Genomic DNA, 23,003 nt, shown 5'->3' on the forward strand with positions numbered 1-23,003 from the left:
TCAATAACGATGGAGGTAGATTTGTGTTTTTATTATTCAATCAAAAAACAAAGTTACTTCTATCAAAAACAAAGTTGCTTCAATTAAAATACAGTTATACTTTTAATCCCAAAAAAGTCACTTCAATAAAAAAAATTGTTTTTGATTGCAAAATAAATTTGAGACAAAAAAAGCATTTGAAAACTATTTTTCTTGATTGAAACAAATTTTTCCATTGAAGTAATGTTTTGCGTTAGGGCCACATTTTGGCTAGGACATTTGTGTTTTTATTATTCAATCAAATAAGTTGCTTCAAACAAAAAAATATATATAAAAAGAAAAACTTTGCACATGTGTCAATCACTGTTTAACAAAGCCTGAGAGGGTTTGAGTAGACTCAGTATGAAGCATTTAATAAAGCCAAGCATTTTCTTACTACTTTATTCTTGTTTAAAAATAATTCGGTGGGGCAGTAACATGTTTAAAACTTATCATAATTCTTACATTTTGAAGTGCTTGAAAACCATTTATAAATGATACTTTGGTGAAAAAAGTGAAAAAACATGTCATATATATGTATTTTTTTTCAATGTAAAATCTGAATAAATACATTGAACACACACAAAAAAATGAAGGGGGGGGGGCGCTACTTCGCGGTTTTCACTTATTGCGGCGGGTTCTGGTCCCCATTAACCGCGAAAAACGAGGGATCCCTTCATTTCTGAAAAGCTTTAAGAAGCAAGAGTCATTCCCACCACTCGTCGGGCCGGTGTTGTGCCGACACCGGCCGTCAGCTCAAGTCCCAGCCGAAAATAACGCGTCTAAGGCGGACGACGGGAGCGATGCGATGCGAGGCAACCCCTCAATCCGAGAGCATGCCGCTTAATTTGACTCAACAGTGTGTTTCTTCGTTTATATTACCGCTAAATACACAAGCTTGACGCCAATTTAACGGGAGCTTTTTTTTTTCCATGGGAGATTTGGCTAGCTCTGGCAGTGTTCAACGCAAGCTGCAACGAATGGCAGTAACTTTTTTATATCGCAAAATGTGAAAACGATTGAAACCATTACTCACCAAATTCAATCTGCTGGCAAATACAGGCAAGTGTGTATGCTGCGCTCTGGTCTGCCCCGGTGTGGATAAGGCCTGCTTTTTGTTTTCGCAGCTTTGCAATGCAACCAAAGGCTCGCCGAGCACTCCTCGTTTCACGTAAGGAGTGCGCGCGTTTGGAATAATGGCACGCAGCTTGGGCCGATGATTGGTTCTCGTCAGCGAATCATCTTGAAGGATTTGCTGACTGTCCGTGTCACTTTTTTAAAGAACCGATCAGTTTACGTACTAAGTTAATCACATGATGATAATAATAATAATAATTAAATAAAACCTCCCGACACCCCCCCCCCCCAAAAAAGAATTTCTCCTCGGATCTACGCAATTCACGTAGGTCGCCCTTTTTGACTTCAAAACGGCGAATTTCGCCGAAAGGTGAGAGATTTTCATGCCTGATAATACAAAGGTGTTATGTCACTTTGACTAAACTGTTTGTAGCAGGATGTATTTAAAGACAGTAATCATTTTGTAATTTGAAGGTTTCAAACCCTTCATAATATTTAATCACAGATTCGCATGACACATTCAAATATCATTCACTCAACATTCAGTTCAAACATAGCTCAGTGACAAAATGGCAAGGCTGGTTGTATTAAAGAAAAGATCATCTACCATGTTGTATTATACCCCCAACTTTTTTCAAGCAATGAGAATGGCCCTTAAACAAAGAAGGCAAGGTTTGGCAGCACCATTTGCTGTTGATAATGATTAGGGTAAGGAATGACAGAATTTTAACAGGTGGACTAAATTTGTGCTTCGATTATTTTCTGTACATTTATACTTATAATTTCTATTTTGTCAGTCTGAAGTTACTTCAGCGACCAATGAGTTTTTTTCTTTCATTTACAGAAGAGAATTTTGTCCACGTGTTTAAAAACTGAAAGCATGAAAAGCCACGGAAATGTTTAACATCAAAAATCAGGCATCAGGCTTCCTAAAACAATGCTACCGAGGTACAAATATTATTCCTGCTTTTTAAAGAAAAGCAGCTTCCAATGGCACAGGGGGCGGTATTCATGAACAGCAAATTCTTCGGTCTAAGACCAATTTCAGTCATGTATCGAGCAAGTTGTTTTTTTAAACTTGAGCATCAGTAGGAAGTTCGGAGTCAGCCCGCTTTAATTTGGCGGCTAGTGCCGCATTCTCTTGTCTGATGGCCTTGTAATCTTCTAGAATCCTCTCCAGATTAGCCACTGTTTTGTTGCTATTTTCTGTGTCAATCTGTAAACAAATTCAATAAGAATATTTAGCGAGCGAGTCACGAGCTAGCCATGAGCAGAGGTGGGTAGTAACGCATTACATGTACTCCGTTACATTTACAGTGGGGAGAACAAGTATTTGATACACTCACAATGGGAAAACCCATTGGCAGTGTATCAAATACTTAATACTCAAACAAGTATTTGATACACTGTCAATGGGTTTTCCCATTGTGAGTGTATCAAATACTTGTTCTCCCCACTGTACTTGAGTAACTTTTTGAGAGAAATGTACTTCTAAGAGTAGTTTTACTAAGCCATAGTTTTTACTTTTACTTGAGTAGATTTGTGCTACTTTCGCCTACACAAGTCGTGACATTTTTCCTCTTTATTCTACATAAAAAAATTTTTTTTTCTTTTTTTGCCAACAGCGATGCAATTAGTAGCGCTACTACCGTATTGGCCCGAATATAAGACGGTGTTTTTTGCATTGACATAAGACTGAAAAAGAAGGGGTTGTCTTATATTCGCGGTCTAGACGTTATACCCATTCACGACGCTAGATGGCGCCAGATATCCTTGAAGCGAGGCTCTGTCATGACAAGATCTCAGCTACTCTCAAGTTTAACCAGTTCGCATTATTTTATTGCAATGTTTTTCCTTATTCAGATTTGTTTCAAGACTACAGTTAGTTATACTTCACTTTGATGGTTAATGCAGTTATTGCAATTTTGTTGTTTTATCACAATAGATTGGTTTATTTACATTTCAAAGACCAGAGGCCATTCATTTACGAATGTTGATTGTACTTTAGTTTACATATTTAAATGTTCAGATATTAAGATTTGAATGAGGCAAAACAACATGCTTTTTCTCTCAAATATATTGTTATAATCATTTGTTTCGGATGTACAGTGGTACCTCTACATACGAATTTAATTCGTTCCAGGACCTTGTTTGTAAGTCGAAATGGTCGTATGTCGAGCAGGATTTTCCCATAGGAATACATTATAATTCCATTAATTCGTTCCAAAGCCTAAAAACATACACTAAATTCTTAATAAATACTGCTGGCACTGTTAAAAATGCCAATTAAACATAGAAAAACAAATAAGTTATAAATAAATAATTCAGAATAATATAATAAGAAGAAAAATAATTAATAATTATTCCTGTAAATAATGTAACGAATCGGATTCTAATATGGCGGACACTTTTTACTGTCCCTGAACGCACCGCGAAGATGACGTCTCAGTGAGATAGGTCGGTGCGGTAGAGATAACACTTTCGTTTTCTTGAGAGCAGTCAACTGCTTAAGACAATGGGCGTTTTGTGTTGGATAAGTTCTTAAATAAATGACAAAAACGTGACGAAGCTGGCGATTTCCTTGGCAATGTTACCACAATAATAATTGTCACCTTAACTTATAAATAGTGGCGAACGGTGGTCGGAAGAGGACCATGGAGCTGTATTGTTGAGCCAGTTCAGGGACACGCACCCCAAGCTCATATTTTTCTATAACTTGCATCTTCATTTCAAAGGTAAGCATCACTTTTTTCCTTGTTTCTCCAACTGTATCAACTTTTTTTGAAAACTGTGTTGATTTCTCACACAAGAAAATCCACCTTGCGTTCGTTTGCACTGCTGTCATGTCGTCGTATTTCGAGCAACTCGTCGGATGTAGAAACAAATGGCGGCTCAAATTTTACGTCGGATGTCGAAAAGATCGTGTGTCGAAGTGATCGTATGTAGAGGTACCACTGTACTGTATATATTTTCTGTATAAAAATTAATTTGATGTTCAAAAAGTCTTTTTTCAAACTTGAGTCTTGAAAAAGAAGGGGTCGTCTTATAATCAGGGCCGTCTTATATTCAGGCCAATACGGTAATTTCACCAATGAGACGTCGCAACAATAATCACATGACTCCATTACACCAATCAGACGCAAGCTTGCCGTTCTATGATCACGCCTGCCTGTTCAATCACGTGGCGTCTTTAAAACACAGTAAAAAATGAAGTATTTGACGTAGAGTACTGCCTAAACATGACTTGAAAGCGTGGATTTAAACCTCTCTCCCAGTTTTTATTCGGCACCGATCGACCACAGAAAACCGGAGATATGATCCTTTTAACTTCATAATAGTATCTATAACGGAACCATTCACTATTTAAACTAGGAACCATTTTCTCCACTAGAGGGCACGCGTGCTCTTGGGACGAATAATGCTTTATTTCTGCCTTCTTTCTCTCTCTCTCGCCGGAATACAATCATTATTATTATTATTTTTTTAAATTTCTTCGGCTTTATGTGGTTATGTAATGGGTTACTGTACAGTATCATTATAACAACAGTTCATATAGATAAATTTGTGCTGAGAGAAAAAAAATACCATTGTTTAAAAAAAAACACAAATAAAAAAATAACCAGTTACTCACAATGTTACTCATTACTTGAGTATTCTTTTCACTGGATACGATTTTACTTGTACTTGAGTACATTTCTGGATGACTACATTTACTTGAGTAATATTATTTTTGAAGTAACTCAACTCTTACTTCCATAAATTTTTTGGCTTCTCTACCCACCTCTGGCCGCGAGTTAGCTAATCCCTACCAACCTACCTGCTCCTCTAGATCTCGTATTTCTCTCAGGATTGTACCAGTATCTTCAATGGTTTGGATCAACTGATTGCAATTCTGCACAAGAAGAGACAATTGTAAGAAAATTCCAAAGATGAGGAGAAAAAGTAAGGGCAGAAGAAATTTAAATTTTACTTCATGTAGAGCTGCCAGATACTTGTAGGACTTGCGGACGGACTCATCTTTTTTCGCATCCTGGCAGTAATGACAAAAATTAAACCTTAGTTAGTCAAAACAGTTTACTCTGTGTCATCAATTAAATGTATTTAAAGGACCTTAAAGACAAGCTCATCTGTCACTGCAAATGTCCTGTCCAGTTTTCCTGTGAGGCTGTTAATCTCTTTTTGTAGTTCTTTAGTGTCAGACAAAATCTGTTATAGAAAAAAAACGTGGTTAAATGTTCACACGGCATGTAGAATGCCTTCTTACCTTAGTGATTTCTTCCTTCTGTCTCTTGATGTTGCTAACAATCTCCAAAATTCTTTGTGTGTATGCTGCCCGAGACACATCCTGGGGTAGACTTTCTAACTCTGTTACCTGTAATTCAAATTAACATGAATTTGTAATTTCTGGAGAAATCTTTGCTCTCTCTCATGGGTCGCTTCCTATTAATTTTAGGGCATTTTCGAGACACTTCCTTGTTACCACATGTTTTAAGTGCCTGGGACAACTGGGAGAACACAGACACATACAGTACTGTGCAAAAGTTTTAGGCAGCTGCCTAAAACTTTCGCAAAGTACTGTATATATATATTTTTTTAAATTATTAAATTTAGTAAGATCATGGAAGCTTCCACTTGGGGAAAATATATACATACAGTATATCCTGTATATACATAATATAATAAAAATATACAGTACTGTGCATACAACACAAACAAGACAAGCATACAGGTAGTCCCCAGACAGAAGTGGGTAGAGGAGCCAAAAACTTTACTCGAAGTTCAAAATAATATTCTTCAAGTAAAAGTAGTTGTCCAAAAAATGTACTCAAGTGCAAGTAAAGTATTTGGTGAAAGTAATGAGTAACATTGTGAGTAACTGCTTATTTATATATATTTTTTTAAACACAAAATTTATCTATATGGACTGTTGCTATAATGGTACTGTACAATAACCCATTTAGGGCTGCAGCTATCGATTATTTTAGTAGTCGATTAATCAATGAACTAGTTAGTTCGAATAATCGAGTAAGGAACATGAAAAATTAAAATACCTGAGCTGAGCCGCAAACCGTATTAAAAATAAATAAATAAGGATCTATGTACAACAAAAGAACAATTGGCTAACTTACATGGCCAAAGTCCGCTTGCTTAAATGCTATAAAATGCTAACTTTTTTTTTTTTTTTTTAATTCCAATGCTCTTAACAAATGGTTCAGACCCATATTGCCACAAAAAAACGGCTAAATATACATATAAACTAAATTACGAATGCATTAAAAAACATTAACCCAAAGAAAAACTTACGTTGGTCTTAACAGGGAGCAATTGGATTCAGCCATGTGAAATGAGACAGACCAGAGGACAATGTATCCACCCTAACCAATAAACTAAATGTAAACACTTTCAAAATAAAACATTACAACGCCACTTTAATTAAACGAATACTCCAAGCAACAAAATTTAATTTGAATATTTTTTTTCTAATCGAATCCTCGAGTTAATTGATTAATCGTTGCAGCACTAAACCCATTACATAATCACATTAAGCCAAAGAAATACCCCCCAAAAATTTAAATCATTGAATTCTGACGAGAGAAAAAAAAATTACATAAATGAAGCATTATTCGTCCAAAGAGCATGACTGCCCTCTGGAGGAGAAAATAGTTCCGAATTTGAATAGTGAAGAGTTCCTTCATAATTACTAAAGATGCACCGATACAGATACTGGTATCGGTAGGGGGCGCCGATCCAGCCCGAAATGGTGGTATCAGTATCGGCGAGTACCAACAAAGACGGCGCCGATGCCATTTACCGGTCCAATATTATAACATTTGACCGCAGCCTTTTTTTTTCCCTCCTGGCGCTCACTACACTCTGTCTCTGTGTTGTGTGATGACACGTGAACATCAAGCAGCTATCGCTATTGGCCTGCTCCAGACCAATGAGAGCGGGCCAATAGCCACTCCTAACCAATCGCAAGGCAGATTTTTCATATGGAGGAAACACAAACCAGGAGTAATGGCGGCGGTCGGGAAGTATTTCAAAATAGAAATCCCGTCGATTAAAATCAATGACTGCATGCAAGATTTGCGGCCTGAAAGTTTCGAGATGTGGAGTTAAATTGGCCAATTTCAATACCTCGAACCTGATAAAACATTTGAAGACGAAATGTGAAGGAACACAACGAGTTTGAGCGTGCAAGAGGAGGAGTGGTATCCAGAAGAAGGGCGCTGGACCGGAGCAACAATCTCTGGTCAGTTCACTACAGTACGTCTACTTTACTTTTATTGTGTTTCACTGAAAGAAATGCCGCAGTAATTTGGAAACTGTTTCCAAAGTAGGGTTGCCACCTTTCAGAAATAGAAATAAGGGAAAAAAGGAGGCTAATAGAGAGACGGGATGCTGTGGTCAATTATTATTACTTATAATTGTTAGCGTCCGCAAATGCGGAAACAAGGTGGGAACTCGAAGCAGACAACAAGCAGGGGATATGTACAAGGGCTTAATGATTGCAAACAAAAAATAACACGCGATCGCGGGATAGAAGAAATAACAAAAGGAGTCCGTGACAGCAGGTCGACGGAGCTCAATACTACAAACTCGAAAGTTAACTAAGACGATAGGCAGCGAGCCAAAAAGCCAAAATAAAAACATTCAAATACCTGCACAGGGTATAGGGTTACAAACGAGAGCAACACACTAAGAGAAAAAAAACAAATGCAGGGGCGTAACAAGCAAATGTAGCGAGACTATAGTGCGAGATGTCAAATGGCGATCAGCAAGGCAAAATACCTTTGAGATCACCCGTGCTTAAATGCTGCGCTGATGAGATTGGATTCAGGTGCGACGTCAGGAAAGCCCCCATGACCAGCCCAGCAACAAGACACAATCTAACCAGCAGCAGAATGTGCCAATAATATCATGAAAGTTGCACTGTTTGGCCTTTGAGAGGTTTAAAAAGGTTTATTCAGTTCATTCTGAGTTTATTATTATGAATTTATTTTTACTTTCTTACTGTTGGGCTAGCATTATACATGTTTTATTAATTTCATAAATGTAGCACGATTTTGGCCTTTGAGAGCCAAAGGTTTATTCAACTATTGTCTACTAGGGTTTAGTAGACTATTCACTTTGTACTAGTCTTTTTCCTATTTTGCAAAGGTAAGCAACAGCCTAACAAAGCCTTGATAGCAATGATTTCACATCCAATTATGTAGCTCTTTGGGAAAATTTTTTTTTTAAAATAAAATAAAATTATACATATATATATAAACGGGTTGGTATCGGTATGGTATCGGTATCGGCCGATACTGCACAGCCAGGTATCGGTATCGGGGCCAAAAAATGGTATCGGTGCAACACTAATAATTACTATTTTGAAATTAAAAGGATGATATCTCTGGTTTTCCGTGATCAATTGATGCCAAATAAAAACTGGGACGTTAAAATATGCGCTTTCGAGTCATGTTGAGGGCAGCGCTCTATTACAAATACTTCAAATTTTGTGGTGCTTTAAAGACGCCACATGATTGAACAGACTGGCATGAAGATTGAACGGCAAGCTTGCGTCTGATTGGAATAATAGAGTCATCTGAATATTGTTGCGACGTTTCATTGGTGAAATCGGTGGAGCTACCCCTACTCTTGGCATCGCTGGCAAAAAACTAAAATAAATCTAAGATGTAGAATAGAGAACAATATTGTGACAACTTTTGTGTAGTAAAAGAAGCGTAGTAAGATTAGTGTTTTTTCTTCACAAATCTACACAAGTAAAAAGTATAGCTTAGTAAAACTACTTAAAGTACATTTTCCCAAAGTTACTCAAGTAAATGTAACCGAGTACATGTAACGCGTTACTGCCCACCTCTGTCCCCTGGTTACGACGGACGCGACTTACGCAATTTCAACTTTACAACGCCTGAGTCTCGTTGTTTTTTTTTTAATGTTAACTTTTGTTTTGTGATGCATGCTTTTATTTTGGCGTAGAACAGAAAGAACAGGAAGCAAGCGCATGTACAGATGCGCCCACCCCACACACATGAGGAAAAAGCCGAGTGAAGAGGTGACAACCTGCGCGCACATTTGTTGCTTGTAAAGCATCCAAAGGAGACGGCTGGATACAAACCCTTTTTTACTGTTTATTGTGCATTTTCAATTGTGGTCAACTACTTGAGGCAAGTTGATGTGATTATTTTTGGCGATGTGCAGATGCCAACTGAAACATGCTAATCGTTTGTCATTGCTGTATCAGCAGCTACTTGCAAACACAAATTTGAATTGCTGTTATTGAAAATGAGACCGATTCAATTTCATTCTGCAAGTGTTGATGTCACGAGCAGCTAAATAAAGTCAGCAAACCACACGGATGTCTGACATCGTCATTTCTGAGCTTAGCTCGCCGTCTAGCTAGGACTTAGCTCCAACGTCTTGGCAAGGACAGTACAATGTTTTTGGATAGTTTGCTTTCTTATTTAGAGTGTGTTTTGAGGTATTTAAAGGGGTAATTCCAACTTGCACAGAAATCCAGGTTACATCCCCATGGCAGGAACGGAACTCGTTTGTAAACCGAGGACTACCTGTATTAATGTAACGTGTAATGTATATTTTAACTCAGTACCAGCTGTTTGTATATTTCCTCCTTCTTCTTAGCCTCCTCTGTTGACACCCGGATTTTATCATGTAGAATCTTGATTTCTGACAGCTTTTTGGATGATTCCATCTGGGAAAATACAGATGACCATACTAGTATCCACAAAAACTCTTTCAAAACGTAATTATTACGGTTTTCCTTTGCACGCTTACGTCCTGATTACTGCAGATTTCTTTAAGTCTTCGGTGTTCGTCGATAAGTGGTGCGCGGTGTTTCTCCCACTGAGAAGCAAGATTCACCACCCGCTTGGCACTGGCCTCCACTAGAGCCTGCAAGAGAAAGCAAAGATACATTTGGACGCCCATCTGCATGAAATGCAATCCAGCTGTATTAAACACTCCTACCTGAAGCTTCACTATGTTGTTCTCAGCATCTGGTAACAGGTCCAAGGTTTTCTTCTTCAGCTTGACCTTTTCCTCCCACTCATTGTTCTGCCGCTCCCGTTGCTTGAACTCATCAAGTACCTACACAGACCGGTGTTGGATAAGTGCACAGGAAAATAAAAGCATTTTAAGGGTTTTTTTGGGGTGCATTTTTTGTACCGAAAATGAACCGAACTTGAGCACTTCAAAAACCGAACCGAAATCACATTTTAGTGTACCTGGACATAGGCGAGCTAGGCGGTTGCTTTTCTAACATATGAAGTTCATTTCATTCGGCTACATATTCAGCCCGCTTTGAACATGTGTTGTTTGGTTATGCTCATTCCCCTTTAAGTAAGTCACGTGGCTATCAGAAAATCATACAAACAGACGCACATTGCTAACAACCGGTACGATAACGCTACAAGTGAACGTGATGGAGTCGGATAATAGTGAAACAGCTACCGGTAGCCAGGCCACAGGCACTTGTAGTCGACGCTCATAATGTGGTGTTGGTGCCAAGAAAGAACTCGACGTCAATTGTCTGAAAGTATTTTGGATTCAAGTGGAACAACGAACCATGGAGCCCTACATCAGTTTGACGGTCCATTTGATAGATAACAAGTCGGAGCTGTGCACCTGGGTGCTGGATACAGCCTATTTCTCGGACAACCACACGGGTGAAATATTCGTTCAGGCCCTGAAGCATATGCAGTCTGTGGGATGTGAATTTGTCATCACCACCGACAATGGCTCTAACGTTGTCGAAGCAGCCGAACTCAATGATTGGTTGTGGGAGCAGTGCTTTAGGCATTGGTTGCACCTATCAATTAGTATGTTGTGTTATTTTGCATCTGTGTCTGTGTGTGTTTGACTTCTCTGATCGTTTTTATGCTGGTACAATTTACAATGTGTAAGCCAAGCATTCAACGTAAAGTATACACAAGTTTCCCAGGTACTTCTGCTTTGCTTCCGCATTTCTGCTGGTGACTTCCGTATAACACTTTCTCCATCCAAAACAACAGTGGAGCTGGAGCAATATTACTCGTCAAAATCCCTCATAAAAGACAATTTGGGGATACCGCATCCATCTGCCATCATCATGACAAGGGAGGACAACATGTTCATGAAGGCAGATGTGGAACCAAGCTCGTGCCACCACAAAGACGGTGTTTATGTAGCCATGCTGCCGCTGGTGTTATGGAAGGCATGTTCTCCCTATCCCTGCATTTTCATGCGTCTGGTGCTCAAAAAATACTAAAGCTAAAATCTTGTGCATGAAACGACTTGTCTTTGATATTATTACGATGACAATTGGAATTATGATGATGTTACATAGGGTCATAACAGATGACGTTTAATATTATTTACTACAACTCTGGACTGTTGCTAATCAGTTCGTGTAGAATGGCACAATTATGTAAACGGATATATGCAAGTTTTTTGTTCCTTTGTTTACAGGTAGAAAACGCCGTTAGGCAAGGGAAGACAAATTGATGTGCCTCACAACACTAATTGTACGTCGATGGTCATCGAGACTACGTGCATTCTACTTCAATGACGAAAGGCTCGACTTATTGTCCACCTTCGCTAAGATTTTGCTAATAATTCTTTAATAAATTGTGATTTATTGACCTGTTTTGCACATGCACCAATCGTTTTAAATATAACAAGAAATGGAATCATGTTGTACAAATGTTTTATTGCGATCAATATCGGCAATAAAAAAGAATGACATACTATTTTGTTTATATGTACATACCTTGTAGTATTTCCTTGTAACAACAATATCCATGTCAGCCCTACTGCATTCGTCAACTGTAATATTATTTGATATTTCACCTCATTTTGGTCACTCAAGTGGCCGGCGTATCATTCTACACCTCACACCAGGTTGTTATAATTTTGTCCATGAATGATAGGCGAAGTGAAAAGAACAAACATACAATTTTTTATGTAGATCCTTAGCACATTCTTAACTTATTGTCTGCCGATGGTTTCGATTAAAGGCGTGTGGCGAGGTAGATCCACAGCTGAAAGCTGTCTAAAACATTCCATTTCCAACTATATATACATTCCGTGGGTTCCTCTGGTTTGATTTAGCAGTTTTAACTTTGTCAACACACTGCTTACTTCAACCACACTTCATTTTGTTCTGTCTAAACCGGAAGGTAAGAGCAGAAGTGATCAAAGATGGCACCATGTATAATTCAGGAAACTTGTCTACAATCCAACAGTGTAGCCTATAATATGACCGTTTAATGAACACAGATATTTTTCTGTATGTACTTTCTTTATTCTGTGTCATTACTGCCATCATAAAATCGTTCATGCTTCATTGGCATAACAGTTAGAGCAGTATAGCTTAATGTGTGTATGTACGTGCGTGCAGTTCAGAAAATGCTCTGAAAAAAAAAACTGAAACCGGAAATGGTTAACATGCTAGTCTTTCTCAGTAGCAACTTGAAGTAAACACCTGTATTAAGTGATCATGTCACAGCAGCCATTAACATTAAGTCTGGTCCTCTGTTTGAAGTGCACTGTTCAAGTCATTTGTGTTACAATGACATTTTTCAAGTCATGCATTTCCTGTCAATACGAGTTGGATGAAGTCAATACGGGATTAACAGATAAATATCAATTCAATGTATGTTACCGAGAGTGAACGAGTTAGTCCTACCTGAGCGTGAGTGACACTCAGGTGCTTCAGTTCTGAAGTTAGTTGGTCCACATCACTGCACAGTTGCTGAAACTGTTGCTGCAATGCAGTAAGCTCCGCCTGCTGACTAAACTGTGCATCACCATCTGTCTGCTGCCCAGGAGATGGCGTCGCTTCAGTTTCCTGATCAAATGAACAAAATGAATAATTTCACAACATTCACCGTTTTGATTCCACTGTTATTCAGGTGGCCAGACCTGTGTAAACGTAAACTTCTGGGAATGGGTGAAGTGAGAGCCTTTTGTCAGTATATGGTCAGAAGAAGCTGACCCCCTGAAGGATTGCAGTACGTCAGACAATTCTGAGGTGGAGCCATGACCGCCAAAGGCACTTTCCGCGGAGGGGAGGGCAACAGAGCGAAATTGTTCTTCAATTTTTTTACGCAATCGAGTCAGTTTTCTGGCCTTGTAGTCCTGTGTGAGGAGAGAGAATTGTTAAACATTTACAGGAACCACATACAACAAATGCTACTTCAAAAAGGTTTAACCCCAACCCAGTTTAATCTTTTCAGGAAGAGCGGTCACTACAGTGGACATCTATTCAAAAGTTCTCATTAGCTTGACTCATTCACTGCTTGCCCAGGTCACATAGTATGTGTATGTGGGAGTAAGAAAACGATATTGAAAAGGCCTACAGTGCCTTGCAAAAGTTTTCGGCCCCCTTGAACCTTGCAACCTTTCGCCACATTTCAGGCTTCAAACATAAAGATATAAAATTTGTATTTTTTGTCAAGAATCAACAACAAGTTGGACACAATCGTGAAATGGAACAAAATTTATTGGATAATTTAAACTTTTTTAACAAATAAAAAACTGAAAAGTGGGGCGTGCAATATTATTTGGCCCCCTTGAGTCAATACTTTGTAGCGCCACCTTTTGCTCCAATTACAGCTGCAAGTCGCTTGGGGTATGTTTCTATCAGTTTTGCACATCGAGAGACTGACATTCTTGCCCATTCTTCCTTGCAAAACAGCTCGAGCTCAGTGAGGTTGGATGGAGAGTGTTTGTGAACAGCAGTCTTCAGCTCTTTCCACAGATTCTCGATTGGATTCAGGTCTGGACTTTGACTTGGCCATTCTAACACCTGGATACGTTTATTTTTGAACCATTCCATTGTAGATTTGGCTTTATGTTTTGGATCATTGTCCTGCTGGAAGATAAATCTCCGTCCCAGTCTCAGGTCTTGTGCAGATACCAACAGGTTTTCTTCCAGAATGTTCCTGTATTTGGCTGCATCCATCTTCCCGTCAATTTTAACCATCTTCCCTGTCCCTGCTGAAGAAAAGCAGGCCCAAACCATGATGCTGCCACCACCATGTTTGACAGTGGGGATGGTGTGTTCAGGGTGATGAGCTGTGTCGCTTTTACGCCAAACATATCGTTTTGCATTGTAGCCAAAATGTTCAATTTTGGTTTCATCTGACCAGAGCACCTTCTTCCACATGTTTGGTGTGTCTCCCAGGTGGCTTGTAGCAAACTTTAAACGAGACTTTTTATGGATATCTTTGAGAAATGGCTTTCTTCTTGCCACTCTTCCATAAAGGCCAGATTTGTGCAGTGTACGACTGATTGTTGTCCTATGGACAGACTCTCCCACCTCAGCTGTAGATCTCTGCAGTTCATCCAGAGTGATCATGGGCCTCTTGGCTGCATCTCTGATCAGTTTTCTCCTTGTTTGAGAAGAAAGTTTGGAAGGACGGCCGGGTCTTGGTAGATTTGCAGTGGTCTGATGCTCCTTCCATTTCAATATGATGGCTTGCACAGTGCTCCTTGAGATGTTTAAAGCTTGGGAAATCTTTTTGTATCCAAATCCGGCTTTAAACTTCTCCACAACAGTATCTCGGACCTGCCTGGTGTGTTCCTTGGTTTTCATAATGCTCTCTGCACTTTAAACAGAACCCTGAGACTATCACAGAGCAGGTGCATTTATACGGAGACTTGATTACACACAGGTGGATTCTATTTATCATCATCGGTCATTTAGGACAACATTGGATCATTCAGAGATCCTCACTGAACTTCTGGAGTGAGTTTGCTGCACTGAAAGTAAAGGGGCCGAATAATATTGCACGCCCCACTTTTCAGTTTTTTATTTGTTAAAAAAGTTTAAATTATCCAATAAATGTTGTTCCACTTCACGATTGTGTCCCACTTGTTGTTGATTCTTGACAAAAAAATAAAATTTCATATCTTTATGTTTGAAGCCTGAAATGTGGCGAAAGGTTGCAAGATTCAAGGCGGCCGAATACTTTTGCAAGGCACTGTATCGATGGCAATAAACGTCCAGTCCATTTCAACTGCGCGAATGATCACGTCCAACCCCTCCCAGTTAAAAAAGATTGGAAGTCTATTGTTGTCAATAGCAGCCAAAGAGTTAAGCTATGTTTAGTCGGAAAGATTAAAAAAAAAAAAAAAAATTCACTAAAATTCCCAGAATAAAATACACATTGGCCACCATACTTTTCTTTTTTCTTTTTTTTTTTATTTATTACAATTTGTTTCAATATTTTTTTTTTTAACGTTTATTTTTTTGTTACCGGTAATTAATATTATTTTGTTCATAATCATTTATATTTTTTATACATTTTTCAATTAGCATCTTTTAAATTATTTTTTATTTATTACCATTTAATAATTGATTTTTTTTTAATTCCTTCAATTAATTATTCATTCATTTAAAATTATTTATATATCCTTTTTTATTGCCCATAGCAAAATCTGTCTGGGCAACACAAATACTACAACTGGATGTCAAATGGGGGGGACCGCAAAATATTGTTCCGTGGGCTGCAGGTTTGAGACCCCTGACCTAAATCTAAGTACTGTAATACAAACATTTATGAAAAAAAATCATAATTTGTGCATGAAAGGTTTAGAATTACTAGAGGGCGACGGTCAATTCGTACACACGAACTCTACATGAACATAGAATATATCGCAAAAATTTTTAGTACAAATTCAGGGGTAGACAATAAGGGAAATTAATTAAAATATAAATTTTAAAGTTTACTGGCCCCACTATCAAAACCACTGGTCCAGGTCAACGCGTCAGTTCTTGATCTCAATAATCACGAAAAAAAAACATTTTGCTTGAATAATTTATTTTTTTTTAGGTAGATTTAATGAAAAGTGCAGCAAAATGGTGCTAAACATGAACCTAGAGCAAATCATCCTATTCCAATAATCACATCCATAATCACTCCACGATAGCCAACATTTTTTTCTTGGGAGCTTCAGGGGGAGGCCGGCCCCCAGGAGTGCTCCGTGCCTGGGCTAAGCTTTCCCGTCTTCCCCTTACCACCCTCTGGAAGTTTCCCCCGACTCAGTTGTCTTGGCAACAATTCAAAGCAAGTCAAAGAGATGACAAAGGCAATTATGGGTACCGGGTTTTAAGCTAGACCGTTGCTATGACAATATCATTTTCTCCATAGTCACGCAGATGAATTATCACGTTATGTTCATACCTTACGTTTCATACTCGTTAACTTTTCTCTCACTTACTTGTCTGCATATGTGGGCATTGATCTGCACACCTCATAGTAAACCTCGTTTCCTGTCTCATCGTAGCCGAGCCAATTCCAGCGGTCTCGCCACTTTTGCTCCCTTTTCTTTTTATATTGGATTTCGCTTTCCCTCAACTCCTTAGGTGACTTTCTTTCTCTTGAGTGGTCTTTTTCCCCCGGTGCTGGGGTTTTCAGAAACATGTCTTGTAGTATAACGTTAGGTGGGTACTGAGATACTGACAATCAATTAGCAGAAGTAATCAGGTTGCGTGCGTTCACTCGGGAGCGAGCGAATGAACGAGGTGCGTTTACGCCCCACGGAGAGCAACGGCCAGCTGCATAGACTGTAAGGTTGTTTTTGATCGGGATAGCGTAACGTCATCGAAACACGGAACTAAAATCAGATTTTTATTTTTAATCGACCCATTATTTTTACCGGCCCCACCGGGCCAGTGGTTGGAGCATTCTGGTGGCCTTGACGGTTTCAAAAGTACGGTCGGGCCACTGGGCCATTTATATTGTCAACCCCTGAAATTCACTCACTTTCCTTCCCTTGCCAAGGCATCATATTTTGAGTAATTTATATCAATTAGAGGCAATTTCTTTCTTTATCAATCATTCATACAAAAACGTAACTGTTTCTTTCAATAAGTGGGGACCAGTTGGTTCCAATGGCGATGGTGAGGCCCAGTGGCGGGAAAAAAAATTCAGTCTGATTCATATACTGTAATATCCTACTTTCAACAATTTTGAGGTAATTTCTTGACCAATTACTTGAAAAAAATATAAAACCGCCCACCAAGTTTGACGACGGTGTGATTCACAGTAGACCATCAATTATTTAGGTAATTGATTAATCTATTGATCAGTTAGTTCGAATAACTGAGTAATCGGGTTACGAACATTTACTGCTAGGCAGAATAAATTTTAGGAGATGTAAAACATAAAAAACAAGTGTTTATAGCTGCAATAACATTTTTTTTTTTTGCTTGCTAAGATCGCACTTTCAAAAGAGCATTAAATGCGAATACAAAATAAAATACCTGAGTGTTTCTTAAAGCTAAGCAGAATTGTACTTTAATTTCACTAGAGCAAGAAATGCATTTAAAAAATAAAATAAAATCCCCAATCTTAGCCTCAAAAGGTGTTAAAAATAAGTAAATAAACGAGGTACAACAAAAGAACAATTGGCTAAATTGCATAACAAAAGTCAGCTATCTTATATGTTCTAAAATGCTTATAAATATTTTACAATGTTCTGAACAAATTGTTCACCTATTCCTACAAAAAAAATTCTAAATACACTTCATACTAAATTACAAACACGTACAAATATATTAGCAAAAACAAAAAGTTACAACCTAACAGGGAGCAGTTGGATTCAGCCATGTTAGACAAGTTATGTCATATTCACTGTTGCCACTAGAGGACAGTGTTTCCACCCAAATCAATAAAACTAAAAACAAACTTTTATTAAACGAATCCTTGAAACAGCAAAATTTTATTCAAAGCTTTTTTGTAATCAAAATACTCGAGTTAATCGATTAATCAATGCAGCACTAATTCAGTCTCCGGAGAGAGAGTTACAGTGGGGCAAATAAGTATTAAGTCAACTACTAATTGTGTAAGTTCTCCCACTTGGAAATATTAAAGAGGCCTGTAATTGTCAACATGGGTAAACCTCAACCATGAAAGACAGAATGTGGAAAAAAAAAAACAGAAAATCACATTGTTTGATTTTTAAAGAATTTATTTCCAAATCATGGTGGAAAAAAGTATTTGGTTAATACCAAAAGTTCATCTCAATACTTTGTTATGTACCCTTTGTTGGCAATAACGGAGGCCAAACGTTTTCTGTAACTCTTCACAAGCTTTTCACAAACTGTTGCTGGTATTTTGGCCTATTCCTCCATGCAGATCTCCTCTAGAGCAGTGATGTTTTGGGGCTGTCGTTGGGCAACACGGACTTTCAACTTCCTCCACAGATTTTCTATGGGGTTGAGATCTGGAGACTGGCTAGGCCACTCCAGGACCTTGAAATGCTTTTTACGAAGCCACTCCTTTGTTGCCCTGGCTGTGTGTTTGGGATCATTGTCATGCTGAAAGACCCAGCCACGTCTCATCTTCACTGCCCTTGCTGATGGAAGGAGACTTTTACTCAAAATCTCTGGATGCATGGCCACATTCATTCTTTCTTTTAGACAGATCGGTCGTCCTGGTCCCTTTGCAGAAAAACAGCCCCAAAGGATAATTTATCCACCCCCATGCTTCACAGTGGGTATGGTGTTCTTCGGATGCAATTCAGTATTCTTTCTCTTCCAAACACGAGAACCTGTGTTTCTTCCAAAAAGTTCTATTTTGGTTTCATCTGATCATAACACATTCTCCCAGTCCTCTTCTGGATCATCCAAATGCTCTCTAGCGAACCACAGACAAGCCTGGACGTGTACTGGCTTCAGCAGGGGGACACGTCTGGCAGTGCAGGATTTAAGTCCCTGGCGGCGCATTGTGTTACTGATAGTAGCTTTTGTTACCGTGGTCCCAGCTCTCTGTAGGTCATTCGCTAGGTCCCCCCGTGTGGTTCTGGGATTTTTGGTCAACGTTCTTGTTATCATTTTGACGCCGAGGGGTGAGATCTTGCATGGAGCCCCAGATCGAGGGAGATTATCAGTGGTCATGTATGTCTTCCATTTTCTAATAATTGCTCCCACAGTTGATTTCTTAACACCAAGCGTTTTACCTATTGCAGATTCAGTATTCCCAGCCTGGTGCAGGTCTACAATTTTGTCTCTGGTGTCCTTCGACAGCTCCTTGGTCTTGGCCATAGTGGAGTTTGATGTGTGACTGACTGAGGTTGTGGAGAGGTGTCTTTTATACCGATAATGAGTTAAAACAGGTGCTATTAATACAGGTAACAAGTGGAGCTCATTAGACCTCGTTAGAAGTTAGACCTCTTTGACAGCTAGAAATCTTGCTTGTTTGTAGGTGACCAAACACTTGTTTTCCTCTCTAATTTGGAAATAAATTCTTTAAAAATCAATAAATTTGATTTTCTGTTTTTTTTCCACATTCTGTCTCTCATGGTTGAGGTTTACCCATGTTGACAATTACAGGCCTCTCTAATCTTTTCAAGTAGGAGAACTTGCACAATTGGTGGTTGACTAAATACTTATTTGCCCCACTGTATAGTATGATAAAATGGTCTATTCTTTTTTTATAGGTTTATATTCTGACATATTTATGTAGCAAGGCTAACAAATGACTTACCTGTGGACTTAGACGAGACAGGAGTCCTTGACTGTTCCACTCATTCTCCCATTCCTGCTTCGCACTGAGCTCAGCTGTGTGCTGCTCCAGTAATGACGCCACCACACAGGTGTTATGGGGGAGCTGAGCCGTCACAGGAGGAAGAAAATCTCGCTGGTAGTCATTTACCTCTGAAATCATTGCACACAGCCACACACTTCAATAAGATAGTACAGGTCAACAAAAAAAACCAAACCATCTAACTAGGATTATGTAGTGATTAATCATCAATCATTCGTGACAATTTACTTACCTTTTAGTGATTTCTTCCCTGGATCTTTAATACAGTGAGGTAAACTGAGCGGCTGCACGTGGAAGCTGTGCAATGCTAAGTTCTATGGACAGAAAAGCATTGTCATTACATGTTTTTTAATAATCACACTCTCTGACAAGGACTAGCAAGAATGCATATTCGCTGCCCTGACATATTTTAAGCGCAATCCTGACAATAAGGTGCAATTTTTAAGAGTTTACTTGGGTTTCACCATGCAGTGGCAGCCTGCAGTTTGGAGGGAGCCAAGGGTCGGCCAGCTGGGATTTAATAGCAGCAGCAATAGCCCTCTGAAGAATGGTTGATTTTCCTGTAGGAGGAAAACAAAATTGATTTTAAAACGGGTAAAATTGCTCAAGCTAAAAAATTGGTCAAGTCGCCTCATGGCTGTTGGTGTATTATTTGATATAAGGGGAGTTTACTATGAACTTAATAAACATAAATTACGTTGAAAATTTACCAATGTTTTGCAATATACATCACTCAGCAGTTGATGAATAATATAAACAACATCACAGACTAATTATGACTTCATTCACGCATGAAATAGTAGAAAAATATTGGATTTTGACGTCATGAGCTCTTACGTTTAAGATATTTGACGCTAGTGATTCTGTACCTGTCGGCTGATCGGAAGCCTCAGCACTTTCTCGAGGCAGTTTCTCCACAAGGAACATTAGCAGGGAGCGGATCTCGGTCTCACTGCTGTACAAGAAGGTTTGATAACCTATCTCACCTTTGTAACCAATGTCCTGCAAACAAGTTTAATATTTCATGCTTAGCTCAAGTGAGTGTTTGTTATTCAGCAACTGTTTCACAGGCATTTTTACCTGACATGCTTGTGCCAGACTCATGCCCACTCTGAAACGAGCCGACATAGCAGGCGGGAGGGTGGTTGGCAGCACATTGCCCAAGCCAGGGTCGATTACCCGGATACATCTCACCACTGCCTCCACTATTAGCTCACTGGTGAAGTCTCTGATGCTAGCAACTTCCTCACTCAGCTCTCTACAAGAAGCAGAACAAATATATTGGAATGTATTATTTTAACTCGAAGCTGACAGCTTACACTCATGTGTTCGATCATATGATAGCCATTAAGTACATAGACAGTGGAGTGAAAGATGAGCATTGTTGTCAATGGAAGGCAATTAGTTAAATACCACAAAATTATTATTTTTAAACCAACTTTTGGGTGTTATTGGGGGCCATAACCACAATGTAGTTCCTTATTTATTTTTTTTTTAATTCATTTTTTGAAATCATGTTTTATTTATTCATTAAAAAAATCATTCGAATGATAATTAATAACACAAAATAATACAACTTTGACCTGGCATCCACAAATGAGGGCATCATATTTTGAACCCAAAATATGACGTCCAATTATGTGGACGCCAGGTCTTTATGAGTTTTTTTTTTTTTTTTAATGAACAAAAATAGTCCCTTGGCCTATAAACGGTTAAAGTCTGATTAGCAAAGTAAAAGAAATGCCTCAATGCTGCCCACTACAAGTATCAGAACTTATTCCTGTATTAATATGTATCTTGTTAGTGGTGCAACAATTAATCGATTAACTCGAGTAATTTGATTAGAAAATAGCTTTGAATCAAATTTTGCTGCTTCGAGTATTCATTTAATTAGAGTGGCGTTGTAATGGTTTGTTTTGAAAGTGTTTGAGTTTAGTTTTATGCATTTGGATGGATACACTGCCCTCTAGTGGCAACAGTGAAAATGACATAACTTATTTAGCATGGCTGAAATCAGCCGCTCCCTGTTAAGACCAACATGAGGTAAGTTTTTTTAATTAACGTTTTTTCATGCATTCGTAATTTAGTTTATATGTACATTTAGCCGTTTTTTGGGGGAGTATGTGTTCGAACGATTTGTTAAGAGCATTGTAAATAGAAAAAAAGTTTGCATTTTATAGCATTTAAGGTAGCTGACTTTTGCAATGCAAGTTAGCCAATTGTTCTTTTGTTGTACTTAAATCAGCATTTGTGATTTTTTTTTTATACCGTTTGAGGCTAAGATCTTTTTAAATGAAAGTGCAAATCTGCATAGTTTAAAGAAACACTTGGAATTTTGTTTTGTATTCACATTTAATGCTGTTTTGAAGTACAATCTTAGCAAGCTTTTGTTTTGCATCTCCTAAAATTTATTCTGCAGCGCAATAAATGTTCCTAATTCAATTACTCAATTATTTGAACTAACTAGTTGATAGATAATTCGACTACTAAAATAATCGATAGCTGCAGCCCCACATCTTATAGTGCCCTTTGGTCTCCATGTACCTTTCTCCCCATCTGATTATCATTTATCCAGAATAAAATACTGTAATTATTAGGTCTATAAGCCGCACCGAACACATTTTACATGAAAACAGCATTTGTTCGTACATATAAACCGCACTGGACTGTATGCCACAGGTGTACGAATTGTGTTATGGGATATTTATACCAAGTAAAAATCCAAAACTATAAGACGCAGTGTTCAAAACTGCGGGAAAGTACTGCCTTACTTAATAGTCTTTCTTAACATTACAGTAGACCCTAAATTCTATATTATTTCAACAACTACATGTCTGTTTGCCTTTCGCCTCTTTACGAAGACTAATGGGACAATATACTGTACATCTCCTGTGAATGAAAAAAATATCTGTCAATCTATGAACTATCGCACCCTCAGGACAGCAAATACTTACGTGCCAACTTGTTTTAGGGCGTGTATCAAGATTTTGTCAACTTCCTCCATCTCGAGTGTTCGATTCAACGCTCAGAATTCAAGAAGTGCATCTAAGCTTGCAGCTTTTTGTGCAGCCAGTCAATGAGTAAAGTGTGGCTTCACCATGATGGCCAAAAGGCAGAGGAACAAGCTTCAGTCAGCTAGCATGTGGCTACTCATGCAGTAGCTCGTATCTTAACGAGTTCATTCTATTCTTCGATTCAAGCTAGGCGTACTATAAACGCAAAACTTAACTGCCAAATACGAAAATAAACAGTTTCGTCCGACAATATTTTAACAAGTGTATGCCTTCTTTTGAGGAAAAAGTAATACAATAATGGGAAAAAAACGCTGTGATTTCTGGGAGATGAAGT

At 38.5% G+C, this 23,003-nt stretch overlaps 1 protein-coding gene across 1 annotated transcript; it reads right to left on the reverse strand.

The window, feature by feature from the left end:
* Window positions 1-1,566: 1,566 nt before the first annotated feature.
* On the reverse strand, window positions 1,567-22,996 carry ccdc22 (coiled-coil domain containing 22). The gene is made up of 16 exons (XM_057857906.1): window positions 22,610-22,996; window positions 20,736-20,913; window positions 20,525-20,657; window positions 20,109-20,215; window positions 19,888-19,969; window positions 19,596-19,765; window positions 13,024-13,239; window positions 12,788-12,949; window positions 10,090-10,209; window positions 9,898-10,014; window positions 9,713-9,814; window positions 5,360-5,467; window positions 5,206-5,301; window positions 5,066-5,125; window positions 4,913-4,987; window positions 1,567-2,311 (listed from the first exon to the last, which is right to left on the reverse strand). The coding sequence occupies exons 1-16, from the start codon at window positions 22,657-22,659 to the stop codon at window positions 2,168-2,170; spliced, it is 1,920 nt and encodes a 639-aa protein (XP_057713889.1). The 5' UTR covers window positions 22,660-22,996; the 3' UTR covers window positions 1,567-2,167.
* Window positions 22,997-23,003: the final 7 nt, after the last annotated feature.

The sequence above is a fragment of the Corythoichthys intestinalis genome, chromosome 2, assembly GCF_030265065.1.
Source record: "Corythoichthys intestinalis isolate RoL2023-P3 chromosome 2, ASM3026506v1, whole genome shotgun sequence".
Lineage (NCBI taxonomy): Eukaryota > Metazoa > Chordata > Actinopteri > Syngnathiformes > Syngnathidae > Corythoichthys > Corythoichthys intestinalis.